Here is a 25,783-nt window from a genome sequence, read left to right on the forward strand (position 1 = left end):
CGGGCCCGCGGCCTTCCCCGTGGCTCAGCGGCCTGAAGCGGGGCAACTCGCCCGGTGACCGATTGCCAGGGGAGCTGGTGGCCGAGGGAGGCCGTAGGACTGAAGAAACTTTTAAGTTTTTAGCAATATCCCGGGATTATTACGATGTCTTTTATTGTAACGTTTTATGGCGTTTGTGTGTATTTACAGATGCATGCAATATGTTTATATGCACATAGGCTAAGCATAATGTGCCTTATGAGGGACTCTTTTTTTTTTTTTCTTTCATCTCCCCTAAATTCTGACCCTCAAGGACGCTTATTTTCACAGCTTTATTAGAGTTTGAATGATGAACTGCTGTTGTATCTGGAGTTTTCCAATTTCATGCAGCACATAATCAAAGGTGTTTGCTGCTAAGGGGTAGGGCTGTCTATTTCCCTGACCTCCAGGTAGAGCCTTGGATACAACCCTGTCAGTGGGCATGCTTGGTATGGTGAGAGATTGACACGTTGACTGAATTGCTTGATCTGCAAGGTACCTTTTTCAAATTCAGATTTATTTTTTTAATTGCTAAAATATTAATGTAAGAGTTAGTATTCAGCTTAGCTTTCTTCTCCATATCCTTTGTAAAGAGGTATACAGGGGATATGCAAAAACATTATGTTGCTCTATTATGCAAGTATAACTCGTGTCTACCTGTATTGATGTGCAGGTGTATCATTTTCAGCATCTTCTTACATAGGCTTCCCTGAACTCAGGTTCCATTTTTTCATCTCAAGCACAGAGTGCTCCCAAAGCAGCACTACCTGTTACTGCTTATCCTTCCTGCAGAGCGGCACCTTTGGGTTCCAGCCCACGCCTTTAGAAAGCAGGCTGTTGGGCTGAGCTGAAGGCTGATTACTAAATGTTTGTGTTGAGCAATCTGTTTGGTTGTTCTTTCAAAATAAATAAACCCCATCTTTCATCTATGCTAAAACATATGTAGGAAGAGTAACCTGGTATTAATTCTGTTCAGTGTGTAAAGAAATACAAAGTGTTGCTCTGCTACAGCTATGAGATTAAAAAGAATGCTGTTACTATGAATGCCATCAGCAAGCAAACAAAAGAAGCCCCAATACGTTATAAATGATCACAGTGTAAAGGGAACACATCCACAGGAATGAAACCCAGATTTTTTTCAAAACTTCTTTCTTTTTTTTTTTTTTCAGCAAATGTGAATACAGATGTCCTGTTAGAGTGGCACTTACATTCTCGGTTTGTCAAATAGGGCAAAATCTATTTAATACAACTCTGCTTTGACTTCTGTGTTAAATACTTCGTTGCAGTTGAGTAATTAAGGTTGTTTTTCTCCCTTCATCTCCAGGTTCTCTCTGGACTGAAGCTTACACGGTTATTTACTTCAAACCAGATTCTACCAAGTGAATGTCTCAGTTGCCTAGTAGAACTCCTCGAGGATGCTAATATAAACCCATCTTTAACCTTGTCTGTGGTTACTTTGCTATCACAGCTAGGTAAGGTTTGCATCTGAACTTTTTATCTTTGGTCTGAGAAAGGGAAGGCAAGACAGGTGCTTATTCAGTGGCATGGGTGACGAACTTTTTGGAAAAAGCGTAAAGTGTGAAAGATGAAGTGCTTTTCATTGTAGTGGAATGCTTGGCTGAGCCACCTGACTGTACGTACAAGGCCAGATAAGATGTTAAATCACCATGAGAAGCAGAGTTCAAGTCATCGCTATGAAATGACAACAATCATGCTTGTCAGAATTTTTCCTCAGTGGGTAGGGTGAGGAATTATTCTCTTGTCCTTGATTTTTGGAGCTTGAAAAGACTATCTTTTTTAATGAAGTGAAGAAACCTGCTTAGGGGATGCAAAGATAGGGAGAAGCCATGTTACATCAACTGTCATCACCTCAGTTTACCTCTCCCATTGGAATGTTTGCTGGGCAGCAGTTTGGGCTCTCCAATGGCCTGGGCCTGTGTGCATCAAGTTTCCCAATTATGAAATAGGTTCTGCTGCCTCTTACTTGTTTCTTGAGATGCATTTTTGGTGGTGGTTTTTTCCATTTCACAGAAGTAGGACTTCATTGTCTAGGGACCTCTGTGCTCACCGTAACCTACATATGTACATTACATATATAGGGAAAAATTATCCCTTCACTGCTTAGTTTCTGATCATGCATGAGTAGTTATTCAAGATTTGAGTCCTTTATGATGACCCCTTGTTTATCTTCTCTGATTCTTGGAGTTTTTAGCCTCTTTGAGCTTCCTTTTAGGTTTTTGAAACAGTTACTGTAAAATTATATTTGTTGCTGGGTTTCTTAACTACCTTTTCCAAGCTGTTGGGTCTGGAAAATTTTAAGACTTAGTCCTCGTCCACCTGATCTATTGCTTTACCTGTCATCCTTGTTTGCTACATCTTTTCCAGGACTGCCTAAGCGGAACTGGCTTTTTTTTTTATTTAACTATTGCTGGATAACCCTACAAAGGTATTAGTTTTAGTCTACTTGCCCACCATAGTGTGAAGCAAGAAACTGAGATCGTTCATTTTAAGCTTTAAAGCCTTTTAAGTGCAGGTTTCAAGATCTCAAACAGAACTAAAACTTTGTAGGTAGGAGGTAAGGCCACTCCTTCAATGTCCAAGCATCTTAAGGAAAAGTATTAGTGTTTCAATTAACTGTAAGTTCAGAAGTAAGGTAGAGATGCAAGTGCATAGGAGCTGTGATTTATTCGTAGTTATTTGTGAAATATACATGAAACACTGGTCAAAGACTTTGGTTTCTGCTTAGATTGGTGGCTAATACAACAGTTGCTTTTGCTATTAGATAGGGTTTTTTGTTAATAATTCTTAAATTCTAGCTTTAGACAATGAGACTAGAGAAGCTCTTCAGGATACCTACAATCTGACCAGTGTGCTGGCAGGAGTGGTTCATCGAAGTTCTACTAATCTTAGCGACCCAGTCTTATTACAGGTAACAGGAACTAATGCTTAATATTTGGCTACTGTTACATAGTATACGTTACACGGTATGCATATAATAACTCTTTAAAAGCTCTATCCAAAATAATGCATTGAGGGAAAGTTGATCTTAGCTGTGTATTTTATTCACTGTATGAGGCTAGTATGACAGGATTTTAACACTGCGTAGAGTTCTTATTCTCTCTTTAATCTTGCTTGTGCTTCTCTCTGGCTTTAATTTAAAAAACAAAACAAAACAAAAAAAACAAACCAAAAAACCCCCCAAACTAACAACCAAACAAAAAAAACCTGTTTTTGAAATTATTTCAAGAAATCACTGCTTGAGAGCTTGGAAGGTTATTTTCCGGTTGAGGTATTTAGTTATTTCTCCTAACATTCATAACAAAAGCATGGAGATTGTTTTGTCTAATCAATACTTTGACAGGTGATTGTGAAGGAGTGAAAGGAAAGCTGTGGCTGCCAGTTCTCATGGAAGGTTTGCAGGGCATGTATGCATCCTTCCCTCTGGTCAGTGCTATCTGCCAGTGAATGCAAGGGGGCTGTGCTAATGGAAGGTTACTTTTAGGAGCCAAGTGCAGATTGATTATTGATTTTTTTTTTTTTTTTTTATTATTATTATTTTTGTGAACACATGATCTCTCACAGTCTGACTTCACCAATTTTAACCTATCCTTTCTGTGCATTGAACAGTAAAATTGGGCAAAATTTTCTTTTTTTTTTTTAAATATGCACAGGTTTTCTCATATGTAGCTTTCAGCAAGTACTTGTTGGCTACCTGCTACCTGATCTCTTTTCTGGAGAGGGAAAACCGAAAATGAATTTGCTAGCAGTTCTGTTGCCCTTGATCTGTGGAAGATGAGTCAAACATCCAGTAAAGAACACTTTTCTCACAGTTTGTCTGTTTCTCAAAGCACTAGGAGTACCAGAAGGCTTAGGGATCCAGGTGACTTGCCAGTCAGTGGGAGAGATTTTGTACTCACCAAGTAGATCCAATTATAAGACCTTTAAGTTCTTAGGTATTTATATGGTGAGATTTTGTTTCAGCTGCTATCCTATACTGTGATTTTTGTCATGTTTGAGTATATTAACTTCATATTAACTCAGTTATGTGCCGAAAGAATGCTGTATGAAGGACTTTACTACCATTAGATCTGTTGGCAGTCTTTACAGCAAACCTGTTTTCCTATAAGCATACTTTCCACCAGAGGTTGCAAATTCACCAATTTTAACCTATCCTTTCTGTGCATTGAACAGTAAAATTGGGCAAAATTTTCTTTTTTTTTTTTAAATATGCACAGGTTTTCTCATATGTGGCTCTGAGCTTTCAGCAAGTACTTGTTGGCTACCTGTGGTCACATCTCTTTTCTGGAGAGGGAAAACCGAAAATGAATTTGCTAGCAGTTCTGTTGCCCTTGATCTGTGGAAGATGAGTCAAACATCCAGTAAAGAACACTTTTCTCACAGTTTGTCTGTTTCTCAAAGCACTAGGAGTACCAGAAGGCTTAGGGATCCAGGTGACTTGCCAGTCAGTGGGAGAGATTTTGTACTCACCAAGTAGATCCAATTATAAGACCTTTAAGTTCTTAGGTATTTATATGGTGAGATTTTGTTTCAGCTGCTATCCTATACTGTGATTTTTGTCATGTTTGAGTATATTAACTTCATATTAACTCAGTTATGTGCCGAAAGAATGCTGTATGAAGGACTTTACTACCATTAGATCTGTTGGCAGTCTTTACAGCAAACCTGTTTTCCTATAAGCATACTTTCCACCAGAGGTTGCAAAGCGCTTTTTGGATTTTGGTGAAACTTCTAGATCTTTCAGTAGGACAAAGCCCCTTTCTCACTGACAGAATGGAGAACTTGCTGATGCGGCAAAGGGGAGAATTGGATGGGCTAAAAAGGTAACTCCTCTGTCAAAATAAAACCTTATTCATCTGTTTGGACTTTTAATAAGTACATCAGTGTGGTAGGACATTACTCAATGTGCTTGCAGCAGCTTGTGTAATTGTTATGTTAACATTAGAGTCTGAAAATTAATTCAGTTGTGGTGTCTTGTTATTTGTCCTTTCAGTTTCAGCTTTTGTAACTTGTAACATTCTTCAGTGAGATGCTATAGGAAGGACATATGTGAATAGCTTTTTATTTCCTCAGAGTATTCAGTTGCTGCAGAAGCTAACCTACAATGTTCCAGTCTTTTGCGCTGGTGCCAACATCGATGAACTAATTTCATTTCTAATGCATCATGTGTAAGTGTGTACTTAGTTGTCTTTTCCTAATGGAAATATCTAGCTAAGTTTCTAAACTTTCTGAAGGCAATTAGCATATTGCACTAACCTGGTCTCCAGAGTGAGCTGTGGCATTTTTGCTCTGAAGTTAACAGGTTTTTCTTTGAAAACCATGTTGCTACTATTGTCAAATGCAGTGATTATGGGACTTCGGGAGATTGAATATTATTTGGCCTCTTAGCCCACCCCCACACCCCTGGGAGCAGGGAGCTAACAAAGAGAAAAGCCAGGAGAAAATTCATGCTTGTCATTAGGAACAGACTTATATTGATTAATACGAATTTTGTGCAAGTGTCCTTGTAAGAGATCTAATGACTATTAAAAGCACCTGCAATAAAGGACCTTTGATAGTACTGATCTCTGATAACTATGTGCTCAGTTAAAAACTGCCTGCACTATGGGGATTGCAGTCTGAATTTTGCTTTGCTTGGAGGAATGGTGTCTAATTACAAAACAAACAAATCCAAAATAAAATGTCCCCCAACCACCCTGCCCCCCAATCCACAAATTCTTGTAACTAAATTCTGGATGCTTTAATAAAAACATCTTTGTTTAAATTTCTGGACTCTTCTTTTAAGTCAATCCACTGAAGATGAGTTAACGATACCGTGTTTAGGACTCCTGGCAAACCTCTGTCGTCACAACTTATCTATTCAAACTCAGATAAAATCTTTGGTAAGAGTTTTGTTTTTATTGCATGATTCTCTGTCTTGAGGGCAAAAGAGCATTACGTGATTCTGGGGAATCACCTTAATATTTCTTAGGCACTTTTTTTGCGGCAATAATAACCCTGACCTGTTTGTTCTCCAGAGTTGACGGTTGCTTCTCCTGTATTGGAGAAAATAACCAATAGAACAGGAAGTTGGGTATTCTTTCCTTTTCTATGCTTCTGTGTTGTTGCACTAGCTTATGTTATGCATTCAGTTTCTGCAATTGTTCTCTGCAAATGAAAGATTAATTTAAAATTTGAGCATCCTTTGTTTAAAGAAAAATTAAATGTTGTTAATATATAAAGACTGTAGTTGGATTTTTGGCAAGCTGCATTAACTTTTGCCAAGAAAGAGCTCTGCCTTTCAAAAGATAAATCAGTAAAATACCACTGATTTTTATGTCAGCTCAGGGCCCTTATCCTTAAATACACATCCATATCTGAGCTGCTTGGTTCCTGTCTCTTCATAAATCAGTGCAAACATAACTTATTTTTCAATTCAGAAATACAAATTCACCTACATGGCAGTGAATGTTGTACTGTTTACCTTGGAAGAAAGGCGGGGGGGGGAGGAGGAACAACTATTGTCAGATCTGATCACTGAGCAGGGAAGGGATGGGGGTCAGTTTTCAGTGGTTATTCTCTATTGGAGACTTTAGCAAAATTACTTTCTCATCTTTCTTTAAAATAATGATGGAATTTCTTCCTCTTGTTGGTTTTTTCCCCTCCATTTTTCCTTATACAAGTTCAACAGAGAATTTAGTCATTGACATCAACACCAGTATAGTGCAGTAGAACACTAAAATAGATTTCCTAGAGAACAGTTATCATTCTAATATATTTTTTTGTATTATTATTCATGATTTTATGGCTTATTTATAAATATGTACAATTTATAAGTTTGATATTTTTATAGAACAGAATGAAATGTATAATGCCTATGTTTCTCCTTTTTGCTTTAGAATAGTGTGAAGAGTTTCTATCGTACCTTAATAAGTTTCCTGGCCCATAGTAGTTTGACTATGGTTGTATTTGCACTTTCAGTATTATCAAGCCTTACTTTAAATGAAGAAGTAGGAGAAAAAGTAAGTGATACTTTGAAGTCTGTTCTATTATTAAGTTGTAGATAAAACTAATAGTCACACTGGCAAAATAAAATTCTAATGCCAGGTAGATTCAATAAGCAAGATACCCAGCAAAGTAAGTATATGCCCATACATAACTTTCTTCTTCCTTTCAGCTCTTTCACGCTCGAAACATTCATCAGACATTTCAGTTAATATTCAATATTGTCGTAAATGGAGATGGTACTCTAACAAGAAAATACTCTGTTGATCTACTCATGGATCTTCTGAAGAACCCTAAAGTTGCAGATTATCTTACCAGGTATGTCTTCACTTCCTAAAAGTACAGGATATTTTTCCTAAGCTCTTGTTCAGTTCCTTTGCTGTATGCTATTTGTATTCTGAACCAAACATTGGAAAAATATCCCTAGATGCTTTTTGAATGTTACTGGTTGATTATAACTGCTGTACCTGAAACTAAAGGATTCTTCTGTTACTAGTTTCACACAGAAGCATGAATCAAAATCTGTGGGTTTTTTTGTCACTTAAGGAATATTTAATAGTTGCGTTCAGTAATTCTTTGTCTGGACAGTATCGGTGGTCGGACCGCTTGATGAATAGCTATCTTGCCTTTTACAGGCCTATATTATCTTGAAGTGGAATAGTATGGTTGAAGTAGTAATTTTACTGGAGGGCATTACAGAGTAGTTCTGTGGAGGGCTTGACTAGTCGTTCTGCAAATTCAGCTAGCAGAATTTAGTTGCTGAATTTGAATCTAAATCTAGTAGTAAAAATAGCTGGAAAATCTTGGCTTATTTTAAGGAATTTGCTTTCATTCTTAGAATATTTTTAAAGCTTAGTCTATGTTAAAAAGAAATTACATTATCAAAACTATCACTGTACTTGAAGTGTTTGGGGGTAAGGAGGAGAATAGGGCACTTGCATTCATCACTCGGTATAAATGTCTGAGTGTTGAAATTCCAATTTTTTTTTTTCTTCTCCTCTATGTATGCTGTAGGTATGAGCACTTTACCTCATGCCTTGGTCAAGTATTAGATCTTCTTCATGGAAGGAATCCCAATTCATCATCTAAGGTATTTATACTTTTTCAGTTTAAGCCTAAGAAAGTATGACTTCTAATCTAGTTCCACTTCTATAGTTGTAAGTAGGCTCCTTGTGTATGAGGGTTGATAATGAAATACATTGACTTCAGGACTCTTAAGTGACCTATGATATTCATCAAGCTTATGTCTTCTAGTTGTTCAAAAGGCTGTTAGGTTGAATTTGTGACGGTTGGGTTTTTTGCCAGATTATGCGTGCCTGCTTTCAGGCAACAGACATAAAGGCAGAAAGCCAACATAAACACTTTCTGTGCTTTGGCTAATAAGAAATTTTAAGATCTACCAGAAATGCAGTGTGTACCCCACTTCATTGGCTAAAACTTGAATTAATACTACTCAGACTTTGAACTGATGATCAGGGAACCATGATGCCAATTTCAAAGACTTAGGAGTAAGTTCTTTCATATTAGTTGAACAAATTGATGCCACGTTCGGTTAAGCAGTGAACTGTAACATTCAACTTTGTCTCACTGCCACCTTACATAAATGAAACATTGGCCAGCTGTTGCTAAAGGCTAAAATATGAAATGTGAAAATATTTGGGCTAAATACATCTGTGAAATGAATCTTAAGCTTTTTTTATGAATGTGTTTCCCATCATAGTAAATGATAAATGCTAATGTTTCTGTGCGTGTGGTGGTTGTTGTTGTTGTTGTTGTTTATTGGTTTTGTTGAAAAAGACATTGACAAGGAGCTTTCCTCTTCGTCTCCGAGTATGCACATGTGCATCCACTTGTGTTTCAGAATATTTTCCCTTCCATAGCTTTCTTCATTCTGACCGTATACACATTTCTACTGCTTATTAGATCGCTAGCCAACAATCATGCTTCTTAAAAAAGAAGGGAAAGCAATACACTGAATACTAACTGTCACAAGCCTTCACCAGTCTAATGAACTGTATTTCTGCTGCTGACTTGGCTTTAAGGGAAGAAAACTATTCTTCAGGAAACTTCAAAGTGCTAAAAGGAGTTGCATAGAACTTACATATCTCTTTAGACTTGTGCTATGGGAGTTGCAATTTCGTATAAGTACTTGATGTAAAAGCATTTGAACTCTCATTCACTTCTCACAGATCTTAGAACTGCTGCTTGCCTTCTGTTCTGTGATAGAACTGCGTCACACCCTGCGGCAGGCAATACTGGAACCATCTGGCTTGCCAGTCTCTGGAAATACCAGATTTGTGACTTGCTCAAAGACTTTTGAACCATCCGTTGCATTGGTGCACTTGTCAAACCAACCATTGGAAGGCTCTGAAGACTGTTCAGTTCTAGCATTGCAACTATTCAAAGAGATTTTTGAGGTACCAAGACTGATAATTGAGTTTAAAGAGCTTCTTAGCAGCTATATTTTTTTTAATTGATTTTTAAACAACTATTAGCATTTTCTTTGAAAAATAGCATGTAAAAATATACCTGAAATACAATTCTTCCTGTGCTAGAATTCATACTTTGTAAACCAACTTTTCTTTTAAAGACATGTTGTATTTTAGAAATATGTCTGCATTGAAAGTTAAGTGGAAGATACAGCAGTTCATGAAGTCATGAGGTAGTACAAAGCTATCAAAGAATTGCTTTCTAGGACTTGTAGAAGTGAGGAAATTTCTGCTGTTTCTGTGCTCTTTGTTAAACTTCCTCATCCAGTATGATACTGATCAGCAGTCTTAAACCTGAAATAGCAGGAGGCTGGGAAAGCTAGAAGACAGGCTGGTGGAGGAAGAGGTAGAATAGGCTTGGCTTCCTTGTTCTGTAGTTTTAAATATTGACATAAAACAAAATGTGTTTATTACAGGATGTTATTAATACTGGGAACAGCACCTCAGCTGAACACTTTGTGGATCTTTTGCTGCCTGTTCTTCTTGATCATCTTCGGATGCCGGAACAGATTATAGATGAGCTATTAGTGAAGAAAAAGCATGAAAGAATGATCAAGGCTATTAATGTCCTGACAAATATCCTTTTATGTGCCTATTGGCAGTTAATTTATTATTCTTCCACCATGATCTGCTCTAAGATGTTAGAAGAAATGTCCATCTTGGGTCACTTTAATAGCTTTTAATGACAATAACTGCCCTAATTTTACTTAGGACTGTCATCTTGAAAGACCTTAAGTAGCTTTCTAATTGTTGTGAAATTATTGTGTAATACAATGGTGCAGGATAAAATGCGGTGCCTATTCAATGGTATAGAAGCACTTTGCAGATCAAAAATGAAGATGAGTGTTTTCTGTTGAAATTGAAAGGGGAGTTTGGGTGGCCGTCGTCTTGGTCAGTAAAGTATTTTCACCTAGCTAAGTCAAGTGCTGCTCCCAGCCAAATATGATATAAATTTAGATCAGTGAAACAAGCAAAAATAATGTGGAATGATACAGTTTTACACTCCTCTTAGAGTCCTTAGTGTCCACAGTGTCATGTAGTAAGGAGGACATGACTGGAGGACGTAGTCCTGCATCTAAGCTGATTTCTATGGAAAAAGTCTCTCTGCTAATTCACTCCTAGAGAACTAGTTCTTGTATTAGAGACTGATTGTTCACTGCCTTTTGTTCATTATCTTTCTTTATGCCACTCGTTGTGGTTTCCCTTAGCTGTCTGTTTCCAACTAAGTGTGTGTTTTAATAGAAAAATGAAGTTAAGCTTATTGGCTTGTGAGTTAAGCATGACTTAAGTGGTTTATGTAGTTGGGTTTTAAAAGCATTTTTGGAAGCTCTTGTGCTTTGATACACTAACTTTGTGTCCTTTATTATTAGAAAATGTTGCTTTTTGGTGCCAATATCTAAGCATAGGTATATTAGTTTATTCTTAACTCGATCTACTGGTCTGTAGAGATGACATACTGAAAATGCATGCCTCGAAGGTACTGACTGCCAGCCAATGCATATCTCTAATAGAACACCAATTTACCTATAGTGGGATTGATACTGGTTTTGGGACAAAAGCAGTGGACTCTAAAATGTGGTGAGCATACAAATTTATCTAAAATCTAATTTAGCAAGACTCGTATGACAGTTGTGATAGTGTTCCAATGGAAAGTATATTGTAGTTGAAAGTACCATTTAAATGCATGTAAATCAGCACTGTTTTTAAATCAAACAGTATTTTTGTGGCAATAGAAAGTAATGTTGCTGGTCAGTTCAATAAGTAAAACCTAGCTTAAACATTCAGATAATTGGTTTTGGCATAAGCTGGAGATCCACTTATGTGGAACAATGACCTTAAACCTCGTGTAGTAGTTCAAGCTTATCCAAGTTGAAACTTACCAGAACTGTTCATGGCACCTAATTTTTCATTTTTATTTTATGCAATCAGAGTTCAAAAATATCACATGTTGGGAGGGGGAGGGAATTATTGCACTGAAAATGGAAATACATTCCTTCAGTGTCATTAACCTGAATGTCAATATAACTAAGAGTTATGTGGCCAAAAAACAGTGAAATATAATTGGACCTACTATTAAACCCTCCTCACTTTCAACTTGAAAGTGTTCTTTTGGTCTTCACTGTTGCCATCCTTGGCATGCTGGAGAAGCTCAGCAGCATGTCCAAGGAACTCAGTGATTTTTCTTGGGGTTGGCATTGTTGCCTTGCTAGACATATTTAATTTCTTTGTGAAGGTATTTATTAATTTTTTTTAAAATTGAATTTATTTATCAGTGCTGATTTGACCAAGCTCAGTCTACCTTTTTTTTCCCTCCCTTTTTGCTCTTCTATTTGTATGTTTAAAAGCAAACTTGCTGCTGATATTATTTTGAAAACACTTGATCTTATGAGCAGACTGAAGCAGGATGTACCTGGTATGGAGGTCAGCTTCTACAAAATTTTACAGGTATGATTTTAAAAAGCCTTATGTAGTGTATCTGTGAAGGAAAGTGTCATTGCACTACAATAGTTTTAGTTCTGAATGTTTTGCATACTTATCTCTGGAGTGGTAAAACTTCTTCTAGGAAAATATAGTTCCCTGGGCACAATTCTTAAAGGTTGTTTCATTGTTAATTCTACTAAAATAAGAGCAGTTTGCTTTTACTCAAATCATTTTATTTCAGTAACGCATGTGAAATCATACTTCAGCTGCCTGGTTAGAATTATCCTTTTAAGACTGCATTAGGACTGCAGTTTAAAGGTAACATACTAGAAAAAAGTTATCTCAACCATATAATAATTTGTGGGGTTGGTTACTATTAAATATATACATCTAATTTGTGACTTTGTGTGGTCAAAACAGCTCCTGGTAACTATTGGTTAGATGGTACCTTAACATTTTACTTTGAAGGTAGAAAAGTAATCCAGATAGTCAAATACTTCATGCTGTTTTGGAGGGTTTTCTTTCAAGAACGGGAATTGTGTAATTTAATGGGTAGCAATAAGAGTTTTGCAGTCCTCAAGAAATCCTTACAAAACTTAAGCTTCTCACACCGATGATGGAAATCAAGCACTTGAAAACTTGAAGGAATTAAGTAGTCTCTTTACCTGTTGCGTTGGCTTTAATGGGAAAACATGTTTCTACGTACTCCAAAGTGTAAACTATTTTAAAATCACTTCCATTGACTTCAGGCTCAGAAACTTAGAAGCGCAAACTTTAAGAAGGTAGCTTAAGTTTTGAATAAAACATTTCCATGCTCATAGGCCTTGATATTGTGATATCTGGGTAGGTTTTTTTGTTGTTGACTGTTATATCTTGTTTTGACCAAAGTAGTTTCTTTTTTAGGATCAACGCTTGATTATGCCTTTGACATTTGCTTTAACATCAGACCACAGAGAGCAAGTCAAAGTGGGACTTGGAATACTGTTTGAGGCTGCACCCTTACCAGATTTTCCTGCCATAGTGTAAGTTTATTTTTGTGGTAGTCTGGTAGGATTTGACATTTTTATGGGCTTAGTGATATTCGTGTTTCTTGCCATATTACTTTCAGTTCATCAGAGACAGAAACTTTAAAAAAAAAAAATGTTTCTTCTTTATCTGTAGTTAAGAGACAGTAATGATCTTGGAGGCCAGAGGAAGTAGTTCAAATGTTGATGGTATTCAATTAACATCAGATCCTAGAGAGCATGGTCGTGACTGACTTCTGTCCCTCAGGGTTCATTTGTCTGAAGTCTGTTCTTGAAACTCTCTACCTGGAGTGCGTCTAATATTATGACTGTCAGATTTCTCTCTCTACTGAACTGTCACATATGTCTCTTCAGTTCCTAAAGTTTTGCTTACCCTTTTGCAGTAACTTGCAAGAAAGAGCAGAATAGGATAAGACACAGGTAGATGGCAGTTCAGGTAGTATTTAAGGTGGTCTAAGTAGGGAGAAAAAAATACTGAGAAACTATTTGATGGAGTCCTTATTTCTGTAGATGTAATAAAACAGGAAAAAAAGATCTTAAACTGTATCATGGTCTTCGCAACCTAGAAAACCAATCTGAAACTTCTTCCCCTTTTGTTAGCAGAGCTTTTTTAAAAACAAAAATGGGAATTGTTTGAAAGGATTTCCAGATCAGATGCCTTTTTGGCATTTGAGCTGCTTTTCTCAAGTGAAAGATTTGTAACATGACTAGCTTTTCTTGAAACAGTGACTGAATTACTACTTATATGGGGGGGGGGGAAGTAAAGGAGGATGACCTAACCAAATCATGGTAATTTGCCTCATTGTGGTTTTTTGGTTGTTTTTGAGAAGGCTTGTGAAGATAGTGGCATCTACAGGAACTTTAAAAAAAAACAAACAAACAAAACTAAACAAACTCCCCACCCCCTAGGGAATCATACTCTTTTCCATCATAACCCAAAAGTAGGCCAGTGACAAGAACACAGTAGTAAGAGTCTAAAACTGTGTTTATCCTGAAAACATCAGTACTGGTTTTATGATTACCAAGGACTACTATTTACCAATAATATCAATATATCTAGTTAGCTGTAGGCTTCAGAGAGAAATGCGGGGCGGGGGAGCGGGGGGTGTGTTGTTTAAGTAGAGGAATGTCTGTAAAACCATCAAAATGGGTACAAAATAAATTTTGAAAGCTGAAGCGCCAACCCAAATAGAGTTTCAGAAGAGTTAGGCAGCTCCGGAGGTCTTGGGCTGCAGGGAATGTTTGGGACCTCTTACTAAGGCTGGGGCAGTAGGAGGTGGTCTTCTAGCCTGCAGGAGGTGTGCAGTTGCTGAAGATCTGTGGTGTCAAGTAAAGGAGCTACAGGAGGTCAGCAGCCTGTGAGTATCGGAGATGATGAGGAAGACATTGACCAGATCCTTCTTCAAGACCTTGCAGTTTCAAGTGCCTGAGACCCCAGATGTACCAAAGGAGGGGCAGACAGTCTACGCCTATCGGGTTAGGAAACAGACTCCTATGATGGTGATGGCTGGAAGCCATGGGGGCACAGGTGATGTTCCCCTCGATACTGCCAGGGAGAGGGGAAGGGCTTGAGGAGGAGTGGACAGATTCTGTAGGTCAACAATTGGTTGTGCATCCAGTGTCAGAAACAGTTTTGGTTTGGTTTCCATGACCACGAGACTGAGAATCAAGGACTGACCAACCTGATGAGGAGACCTTTAAACAAGAAGTGACAAGGGAGGGGAAAAGACCAACAATCAAGTGAGGAAGTGGTAGACTGGGTTGGAAAACAAAGGGTCTGGGTTTATGTGAACAGGAGGAACCTTACAATCAACACAATAGGGCTAAAGCTGGGTCACCCCAATATGCACATAAATAAGAGATTGCCTACAGGACAGTATTGTGGGGGAAAAGCCCTCATACTCTTCCTGGGAAATCCGCAAGATGGGGTGCATCTCTGAAACGCCTGCAAAATAATGCACACAGCATTGGGAAGAAACAGGAGAAACTGAAAGTCTGCATGCGGTTACAGGGCTATGGAGTCACAGACCTGTGGTGGGATGGCACACATGACTGGAGTGCTGCAATGGATGGATACAGGATCTTTAGGAAGGATGGGCCAGGAGGGTGAGGAAGGAGAGTTGCCCTTTTTGTGAGAGAGCAGAGTGAATGCATGGAACTCTGCCTTGGGACAGATAAACCAGCTGAGAGTTTGATTTAGGATTAGGAGGCAGACCAAAATGGGCAATGTTGTAGTGGGTGTCTGCTGCAGACTGCCAGCTCAGAAAGAAGTAGTAGATGAAGCCGTTAGACAACTGGAAGAAGCCTCACATTCACAGGCTGTGGTCCTTATAGGAGACTAACCACCTTGATATCTGCTGGAAAGGTAACACAGTAGGGCACAAGCAATCCAGGAGGTTTCTGAAGCACGTTGATGACCACTTCCTAACAGAGGATTGAGGAGCTGATGATAGGAGACATTCTGCTGGACCTGATTATTACCAAACAAGGAAGAACTGTTTGGGGGTGTGAAGGTCAGTGGCATCCTTGGTTGCAGTGACCATGAGATAGTGATGCTCAAGTTGCTGAGAGGAGGGAACACGGCAAAAAGTAGGATCACAACCCTGGACTTCAGGAGAGCAGATCTTGGCCTTTTTTTCATTATCTGCTTGGAAGAATCCCATGGGATGCAGCCCTAGGGAGAAGAGGGGTCAAGGAGAGCTGGTTGGTTGATTTTTTTTTTTTCTTTTTCCCCTCCTGCCCCATCCTCTTCACCCCTCTTCCCCAAAGGATCGTCTTCTTCAAGGCCTTAATGGTCCATTCCAACGAACAGAAAATCAAACAAACATGGCATATTCATACACACATGATTCAAGTGTGCATACACGCAAAATTCAAGTATAAAAAGGAAGCATACGAGAGGTAGAAGCAGAGACAGATGACTTGGAAGAGAGTGTCCAAGTATACAGGGATGGGGTTAGAAAAGCCAGAGCTCACCTAGAGTTGAACCTGGTGACACATGTGAAGGGCAACACGAAAGACTTCTACCAGTACATCAGCAGCAAAAGACAGACTATGAAAAATGTGTGCCTTTCTGCTGAATGGGACAGGGGACCTGATGACAATGGACATGGAAAAGGTTGATGTACTCAATGCCTTATTCACCTTTGTCTACACTGGTATGATTTGCCTTTGGGAATTGTAGGTCTCTGAGAGCAACGGGAAGGTCTAGAGGAAGGAAGACTTACCCTGGGTGGCAGAGGATCAGGTTGTGGAACATTTAAACCAACTGGACATATACAGAAGTCCATGAGACCTGACAGGATGCATTCATGAGTGCTTGGGGAGTTGGCTGATGTCATTGCAAGGCCACCCCAGGTTATCTTTGAAAAGTCATGGTGATTGGGAGAGGTTCCTGAGGACTAGAAGAAAGCAAATGTAATTTCCGTCTTCAAGAATGGCAAAGATGATCAATAGCACCCTGGACTGCATTACGAAGAGCATTGCCGGCAGATTGAAGGAGGTGATCATTCCCCTCTGCTTAGCCCTGGTGAGACCACATCTGGAGTGGTGTGTCCGGGTCTGGGCTCCCGGGTCTGGGCTCCCCAATACAAGAGAGATGCAGACATACTAGAGTGAGTCTAGTGAAGGGCCATTAAGATGTTTGAGGGACGAGCATGTGTCAACAAGGTGAGACTGAGAGAGCTGAGATTGTTTAGTTTTGAGAAGACTTTGGGGGGACCTTATCAATGTGTGTAAATGTCTGATGGAAAGGAACAAAGATGGAACCAGAGTCTTCTCAGTAGTATCCATTGACAGGACGAAGTAGGCACAAACTTGAAATATAAGGGAAAAAAAACCTCTTTAATTTCTTTAAATATAAGAAAAAACCCTTTTACTGTAAGGGGAAGTCAAATACTGGAAAAGACTGCCCAGAGAAGTTGTGGAGTCTTCATCCTTTGAGATAGTCAAAACTATTGGATGTAGTTCTGGGCAACCTGCTTAGAGCAGGAGAGTTGAACTAAATGATCTTTAGAGGTCCCTTTCAACCTCAACTATTCTATGATCACATGATTTTGTGGATATAGGAAACACTTTTGTAATGGCCAGTAACAAATACTCTGGCTGCGAGAATGAAAGATCTGTACAATCCAATATGTCTGGAGTTGTACAATAGAATAGCCAAATAACTTGTTTATAAATGCAAGTTAAAAATAGGCTCTGTTCACTTAGGAAGCAATTGAGACAGCCCTTCAGTGAAGTGGTTGGGATAACTTAGTAATTAAGGAATTTATCGAGAAGAAAAGATTTTTTTTGAGTGGTGCCTCAAAAATCAGCTCTTTGACTTCTCGCTCTTTCTGATTTGGAACATGTCATTAGTAGCTGCCTTGAAAATACCAACCACAAGTTACATACACTGGAATATAGGTACTGTAATTACTTATATCTAAGCTTTTGTGTTCTCTTCCTTGTACAAATTTTAACCGATGGCATTTTTGTCTGCATACTTAAATTTTGGTTAAAACTTACAAAATGAAATGTGCTGTACTCAATACAGTATTGTAAAATAGCATTGCAGTCAACGAAAAAAACTAAGGCTTACTGGTAGCACTCTGCCTTTTCATGATTCAATCTTCTTATTTTTATGCCCGATAAAATCCTCACTAAATACCTTCTCAATCTTCCTACTTAAAAAGAGTGGCCTAGTTAAGTTGAATAATGACATGTGAAATAAACTGTTTCTCAAGCTAATAAGAGACATGATCTGATCTCTTCTGCTCAAGAAGAGCTGAACACCATGCCCTTTCTGGTGAGATACTGCATTTGTTTCTAAAGGCTAGCCATGACAGGCTTTTGGTTTTTTCTACTTTCCATATCTCTGGACAGTTTGGGCACGTGTCTGATACTACATCTTAATGTTGTGTGATAATGCAAATGTGACTGTTCCCAGTAGTCTCTTTTCAATGAAAGAGAAGTTAATTATATTATGAAATTGTTCTCATCTTCAATCCTTGCAAGGATATTTGTAGCAGGTTGTTTCATTAATAGCCTCTATGTTTATACAGACTTGGTGAAAGCATTGCAGCAAATAATGCTTACAGACAACAAGAAATGGAGCATGCATCAAAAAGAATCCAAATGCAGTTACCTGTGACCAGCGTTACTTCGGTGAGGTGTTCTTCATCCTGTCCTTCAAGTGATGAATCCACAACTTCAAATATTCAGGAATTAATACAAAAACTTCATTCTGGACTAGAGGTTAGTAGAATTTATATACTGTTGTTAAATATTTGACACTTTTACTGGGTGGGATGGAAGTTAAAATCCAAGTGTCAGGTTATACCGCATGTATCAATTGAGTTCAGTTTAGATTCCTTACCTATTTAGAATGTGATCCTTTTACTAAGTTCCTTAGGAGAATTCAATGATGATTCTTCATGCTACATCAGAAGCTGGGGTCCTTCTTGAGATGCCTTTCTCCAGTGGGGTTGCCCACACTCTTCTAGCTGTCAGATGTGGAGGCAGGTGTCAGATATAGCTGCAACTGCCTAGACTTGTTGGGACACATACAAGGAGCCTCCTCCCCCCTTTCCTAAGAAACAGCCTGTGATAAAATAGAGATGATATGTTGCTTTATAAGTATGATGCATCTCTTGTATGCCTAAAGAGGCATACAAACATTTTCCTTTTCTTGCCTGTAACTGACTCTTTAGCATTTGCAGTTCAATTTTTGTGGCCTTCTTGAAGAGGTACTATTATTACTTCAGAAGAAAGTGGTTTGTTTTTTTTGCTTCCCTCTGCAGCAGCATGCATTGTGAATGAGACACTCAAACAGGAACCACATATAGTGTGCTTCTTTGCGAGCCATACTGTCAGATACTGAATATTTCCTTTCTCTTCTGTTCAAAGCAAGTTAGTTGCTTTGTAGCTGCTTTAGACTGAGCGATGGATTATTGCTTCTATTTTCTTTTGGCTTAAAAGAACAGTATGCAAATTGGGAAAATTAACAGAAAGTGCCTGATAACGGCTTGATATCTGTATTAGTGGCATTGCCTTCAGCCTTAGCTTTGCAACCCTCCTTGTTATAACTGGTAAGAATGCAACTCAGCAAGCTACTAGTTCCAGTCAGCTGCTAGAATAATAGTGAAAAAGGTCAAGCGAGTCTTCATTGGCTTACTTAGTACTCTGCCACTGGATGCTCCCATTGATCATCCTTTTCAGGGCTGCATGTGACAGTCTGTAGGTGTACTGCTGTGTATATATGTAAGTCAAAGCAGCCACAGGTGCCTAACAGCACTAGTGCAGCAGCTTCCAGTAATGTGACAGATTGTAAAGCTGCTTCAATTTTTGAGGGGAGAAAGTTGTTGATGAATTGTTGAGTGAATCTTCTCTTAGACCTTCTAATTAGTAGAACTTTCCTTGAAAAATCAATATATACACATTCACTTAAAATATCCAGTACTTCATCTCTGTGTGCATTCGTATGTTGTGTGAAGCTCAAATGTGTGTAAAAACATAATCGAGAAAACACTTTAAATACTATTACTATACAGAGAGAGTGAAGGGAACTTACAGAAGCTTTTCTTATAGCAGTAATATTTAAAAGGACATAGAGATGACAAGTTTGCAAGCAGGAAAAGAAACTACTTGTTTCCTACTTCAGGGACAGGAAAATGAGCTGAGAACTGGATCTGTGTGGGGGCTACTGTTAATATGCAAAAAAATTCTTACCATCTCTGCACCATTTTGAACAACTATGTAGCTTTTCAGTAGGTGTTCATTGTATGAACAGCTGGGATAGCTTGCACTTGGTCATGCATCAGCATATATGAACAGCTGCTCAAAACTGGTGTTATAATAGCCCTGCCTAAGAAAAAATATCCTGAAATCGCCAAGTAGCATTCTCACTTGACTTGGGCATATATTTTAATAAACACTTAGGACTTGTTGTGCCATATATGGTAAATAAATTTCCTCTAGTAAGTCAATGTGTTAACATAATACATTCTGTTCTGGATAGTATCCTTTCAGAACAACTTTCCTGGGCCTTTTCTGATAATCTGTATGTTGAGAAGGCCACAGAGTATGAATAAGGATTTTTAGCCATGTGCATTTTGTGTTAATATTAGGGCAAATTCCTTTAGGTGTCCTATGAGGGGACTTCTAATTCTCCAGGAAAGATGAGACGAAGGGGAACCATTTTAGAGTGGTGATGTTACCTTTTCATAGTGCTGGACTGATAGTCTTCTGCAGATGAATCCTGTTCAGCCTAAATAGTTCAATTATTCACCATCTTTCCACAAAAGTCAGGTGGATGCATTTGAGCAGACAGTCTCAGGTGTATAAATAAGAACTTAAAAAGCTAGTGGACAGATGGAGTTCACAAAACTACTGAGCTCTTTAGGCACACATTACCTAAGTAAATAGAAATTTACAGTAGCAGTAATTGGAAAACATTTCCACAGATGAAGGAGCCAATCACTGATATGAGGATATCTGACATAATGGATGTCTATGAGCAGAAGCTGTCAGCTTTAGCGGTGAGTACAACCTAATGTGTATGGCTACATTGCTGTCTGTACATCCAGAAAATGTTAATGAAAAATGTTCTTCCCATGTACAGTCTAAAGAAACAAGGCTGCAAGACCTTCTGGAAGCAAAGGCACTAGCTCTGGCTCAGGCTGATAGGCTGATAGCTCAGTACCGATGTCAGAGAGCCCAGGCTGAGTCCGAGGTAAGTAGCAGGAGCTTCCTTTTGTGTCTCTGGGGTTGGGCTGAGTAATAATTTTCTGGGTAGCTTTAACTGTGATTGCATGTGTGGAAACTCTATACTGCTTAGCTGTAAGCTATGCTTGCAAGTTAGGGCAGTCTTAATTTTAATCATAAACATCCTGTTTTCTTCTGGATTGTTCTTTGGAACAGTTTTCTTTAATGTCCTTTCCCTTATAGGAAGTCAACAAAACTAACCTACTGTACTGATTATTGTTTGTTAACCATTAGTGTTAATTTAATTTTAGTAATCTTGAAAATGAATAAAGCTACTTACTAGAATTCTCTATAGAATTTGCTGCTATATGAAGAACTGTTTCCTGTTTGTGCCTTTAATCACTTGTCAGAGATGAACTTTCAAATAAAGCTTGCTTCTGTGGGCTATGTATTTGAGGTGTGCATTGAAAACTCAGAATTGTTTCTATTCTTCAAAGGTTATAATAAAGATTGGGCTGCAGATTACTAAATCCATAGCTAAAAAGCATCATCTTATACTTTCTTCTTACCTTTTCCCTCACACTGTCTATAAAGGGAGCTAAAGGAATTTAGTGAACAAATTTGTAGTTAATATTAGGTGAGAGAAATCCTTTTCTTAACGTAGCTGATGGGATTTTAGTGTTAGATCTATGACCTCAAATGTGCGTATTACAAAGTGACTTGTGAAACAGAATTGCTCGTAACTGTGGTTTGGTTTTTTTTTGGGTGGGGGGTGTCTTTCCACTCAAAGGCAAGAACTCTTGCTGCAATGTTGAAGGATGCAGAACGAAAAAATGAAGAACTTAATGATTTGCTGAAAGCTCAGCAGGTAGAATCTGAAAGAGCACAGACTGACATTGAACAGCTCTTTCAACACAACAGGAAATTACAAACAGTTGCTGAAGAACATGAAATACTGAAAAAATCCTCTGTCGATCTTCTTCAGAGGTAAGGGACATAAGTTCTCTAAGCAAATACTTTGTGTTCAAAGAGTGATTAAGCCCTTTACTGGGCTAAGCACATTAAAAGGGCAACCTTACATGCTACTTCATGTTTTTAAGTGGAAAAATTCATTATTTTTTTCTTCTACACGCTTGTCAATGAGGTTAACTTAAGTAATTCAAGAAGTTAATAAGTTCAATGGAGTGAGAACTGAAGTTGTAGATGTTGAAGGTCCCATTCAGGAAACAGCATGAACTTTGTACAAAAGGGAGCATTGTTCTCTAAGAAACAGAATTAACAATGCTTAGTTTCTATTAGTATTACACCATACTCTTAGCTTCTTTCTTTGATCTTATATGCTGTCTTGATGACATGCTATAAATAGTCTGGAGAAGCAGCCAATGCAGTATGTCTGTATAAGGTAGGAGCTTCCATATTTGATCACTTCTGCAGCAAATTTGACTGAAATTAGGTAAAATTGAGGTAGGGAGGAAGGAGGTACCTTGTGTGTCCTGAATTATTTATAAGCATTATTTCTTTAGGATCTTAAGCTAAAAAAGGACATGTGAGGCACAAAAAGTAGGTAGAGATAGAAACTATTTATGAAAATAGAATATGCTTTGGAAGAATAAAGCCTTAAAAGAGCTTTGGCTTTTCAACTCACATGAGCTGGTCTCATCACTAGGTGTCAGCAGGGCAAAGAAGCTGATAAAATTGAGAGCAAGTTTCTTGCTTAATAATGGGAGCAGGCATTATATTAGACAATTTTGAAGTCATATTGCTGCCAGTAAGGGAGTCATTGAGGGAGGGAAAATGTATAAAACTTTTGTCCATTATGGGGTTTCTTGAATAAGTATCTAATATGGTCACTGTGGAAGTGCCTTCTTTTTTGCTTGAACTGTATGCAGCCATACACTCTGTGAATATGTATTTGACTAATTTATGTGAAATGAAACAGCCTCAATCTAGTATCTAGCAGTTGTAAATTCTCCAAAGTAGGAATACAGTAGCTTTCTGATCCTTACAATGTGTTTCAAAAGCAAAAACTTGCTTTCTAAACAATCTGTACACTTTAAATATACTGTTCCTTAAAAACAATCAGATAAGTGACATCACGGGAAAGAATTTTCCTTTTGGTAGGAAAGTAGGAAAGCATTTGCTTAGAGCATGAGATCTGCCTCCTAAACTTGTATTAAATGCACATTGCGTTGTCTTCAGTATGTTCAGTTTTTAGTATCGCCAGACAACTGGAGGTCATAGACTGACTCAAAGGGTCCCTTAAAAGATGGCTGCAAATAGCTAATTTATAACAGTTTGTGTATGTCAAATTTCTTAAGGCATCTGTATGTTTTGTCAGTTCCTAAGAGTTTTTCTACTGGAGGAAGGTTGCTTCCTGATCATTAATAATTAGGTGTATGTAAGGGATCCACTAAAGCTTGGCTTGGTTTTCTTTTTCCTTCCTCCAAGTATGTTCGTTTAAAAAAACAAAAAAACACCACCCAAACAAACAACAAACTACCACCAAAAAATCCTCAACTGACCACCCCCCACCCCCCCCGCCAAAACCCCTTGCTTTTAGCTTGAGTGGGATGATTGCACAGATGATATCAAGTATTTTTATTGGACAAACTATTAAAGTAAAAGCTCTTCAAAAGTGCTTATACTCTTCAAACATAACCCCCTAATTCATTTGTAGGTATGAAACAACTGAAAGACAATATAAAGATCTACAGATTACATGCAATTCACTAAATAAACAAATGGAAGCAATGAAGAAACTAAGTGAATCACTCAAGCAGCAGAATGACAGGTAAGTTCAATTCAGGCTTTTTAAAGCAAATTAAAGATAACAGTAAAACTAAATAGCACTTTAGTCTCAATTTTTCAATTGTGCTTTAAGAAACATCTGAGAAGTGGAGGTAGAGGAAGCAAAAGATGCTTCAGTGTTGCTTTATATGTGTATGTTAGATGAAAATCCATAGTAGTGACTTTTGGTTTATTTTGTTTCCTCCTATATTGGTTGGGGGTGGGGAGGAATACCCACAGACTTCAGCAACAGTAGGAATTAAAGAGCAATGAAGACAACACAATTCTTGGGTGCATTTGGGGGGCTGGGGAGGTATTTTTTTGGTGGTTGAATTCTTAAATGCTGTTATCACCCAAAGATTTTTCACATACTCCCTTTTAGCCTGCAAGGTTTCTCTGTAATGTTATCAGATCAGGAAAAAAACAACCCTACTAAACTAATACATTTAAAAATTATATTAGAAATAGTGATGGTTGGTATTCTGTCTATGGTATAAAACATCATTCCTCAACCATAAAACTAGCATTACTTATGTCTTCTTGAGGACTAATTGTAATTTTTTCCTTTTTGATGGCTTAAAATAGAGGTCTGATGTACCTTCCACCAATGTAACTAAGGGATAGGGTTCCTATTTGAGAAACTTTATTTAATACTTAATTTTGCAGAAGATATCTTTAAAATATGCTCATAGGCAGGCCTTGTATTCAGTTTAGAAATAAAGTGCTATTCTTGGTTTTACTTGCAAAGTTCACTTCATCCTTCCAGGCTCTTGCCTTGTCAGTAATCAGAGCAGTCCAAATCACTGCCTTGAGTTCTGATTCAAATGGAAAAATTTTCATACCGATACATTAGTTTGCTACTGAATAAATTTGGATGCTTACTTTCACTGGTGCAATATGCAGCTCAGTGTAATTGGGGAGATATTGTGACGAAAGCTGCCCCTTTTTAAAGGCAGGTGGGGGGAGCAGTTATTGTATAGATATTCTTGAACTGCCAGAAATAAAATGGAGACCATAGAAGTACACTTCCCCCCCCGCCTCTTGCTAGAGGCTGCAGCATAGAAACTGGTAGATAGGAAGTGAATAAACAAGTAAGCAAGAGTGAGAGCAGATGCCATCTAGGCAAGGCAAGTGGCAGTTAGAGTATGCCTTAGAAATTAGGCTAGCTAGTAATGGAAAAAGTAGATTAGCTTCACAGAGTATAAAGTGCTCTGGTTACAGCTATAATGCTGGTAGATGACAGTACCTATATATTAAATGATTGTGGAAACTAAATATTATCCTAACTAGTGAGGACTGCAGCAGACCTATATATGGGCTATGGTGATATCTTACGAAATGGTCGTTTTTGAGTGTTGTGTGACAATCTGGAAGATGTTCAGAATGGTACTGGAAAATCTTTATGTATAGATGTGCTTGCATGGATGATACCTGAAACAGGTTTTACTAATGGTATTGTCGATTCAGGAGCATACTAAGAGCTAAAAACCCAGCATACTCAATCACTAATGGCAGAGAATTTTGATTCAGGTTGAATGACAATTTCAGTTCTGTCCTGGTATTTTGAACGCTTTGTGGCTGTAATCAAAGGCAACAGTTTCTGGTGTTTAAGCTCCAGGTATGAACCTTTTCAGGAGTTTCAACCATGTGTCCGTGATCAGAGAAGGGAAATGACTGTTTCACGGGGGAAAAAGGAAATAAAATCTGTCTGTACTCACACCCTGCAAATTCATAGGTTTGTTGATTTGAAGCTCCTGACAGCAATTGGAAATGGTACAAAACTCATTCTAGCTTCTTAGGACAAAGAAATAGTGGCATATCTCCCTTTGATCATTAAAATTTGTCTGCAATTTTAGGACTGCTGCACAGTTGGTAGAAACCGAAGATCACAGAAAAGAATTACAGCAACAGCTACAGGAGAGAGATGGCAAAATGGCGAGTAAGTCACTTACCTAAAGGTCACTGAACCTAGAGAACTAACTGGATTAACTAGATGTTGTTAAGTGCTCTGGATGAGCAGCTATATATCTTACTTGTAACTTGTGAATCTTAAAGTTAGCCAGGGATATGTAATTTAACAGTTGAATGAAATAAATATAGATTTTTATTTTTTTGAAAGGATACATAAATGTGATTTCCCAGACTATATGGACTTCACTGAATCTCTGCACAGCATCATATGTCCCTTCAGGATCTTTTTGCAGCATATTAGAACTATTTTCTGTAGGAACTGCAAATTACAAGAGCTTAATTTAACTCATCTGCAAATGACTGGAAGCAACCACTAAAACTTAGCAGTAGGTGGCACTACTCAGTAATTAAATTATTTGCAGCCATGTTGAGTCTAAAAAAAGG

The 25,783-nt window shown here is 38.1% G+C and overlaps 1 protein-coding gene across 1 annotated transcript in view; it reads left to right on the top strand.

Annotated features, from left to right (window-relative positions):
- The window catches only part of KIAA1524 (KIAA1524 ortholog), a 29,021-nt gene that overhangs the window by 378 nt on the left and 2,860 nt on the right, over positions 1-25,783 (top strand). Inside the window, exons 2-19 of the mRNA XM_009272727.1 lie at positions 1,343-1,490; positions 2,835-2,947; positions 5,110-5,204; positions 5,822-5,918; positions 6,915-7,037; positions 7,193-7,338; positions 8,035-8,110; positions 9,210-9,437; positions 9,926-10,085; positions 10,946-11,087; positions 11,855-11,954; positions 12,834-12,952; positions 18,001-18,193; positions 20,401-20,475; positions 20,559-20,669; positions 21,432-21,628; positions 23,319-23,432; positions 25,285-25,367. Coding sequence (XP_009271002.1) covers positions 1,343-1,490; positions 2,835-2,947; positions 5,110-5,204; positions 5,822-5,918; positions 6,915-7,037; positions 7,193-7,338; positions 8,035-8,110; positions 9,210-9,437; positions 9,926-10,085; positions 10,946-11,087; positions 11,855-11,954; positions 12,834-12,952; positions 18,001-18,193; positions 20,401-20,475; positions 20,559-20,669; positions 21,432-21,628; positions 23,319-23,432; positions 25,285-25,367 — 2,320 coding nt within the window. The remainder of the gene's footprint in view (positions 1-1,342; positions 1,491-2,834; positions 2,948-5,109; positions 5,205-5,821; positions 5,919-6,914; positions 7,038-7,192; positions 7,339-8,034; positions 8,111-9,209; positions 9,438-9,925; positions 10,086-10,945; positions 11,088-11,854; positions 11,955-12,833; positions 12,953-18,000; positions 18,194-20,400; positions 20,476-20,558; positions 20,670-21,431; positions 21,629-23,318; positions 23,433-25,284; positions 25,368-25,783) is intronic.

Source organism: Aptenodytes forsteri, unplaced genomic scaffold (assembly GCF_000699145.1).
Source record: "Aptenodytes forsteri isolate BGI_AS27 unplaced genomic scaffold, ASM69914v1 Scaffold251, whole genome shotgun sequence".
Lineage (NCBI taxonomy): Eukaryota > Metazoa > Chordata > Aves > Sphenisciformes > Spheniscidae > Aptenodytes > Aptenodytes forsteri.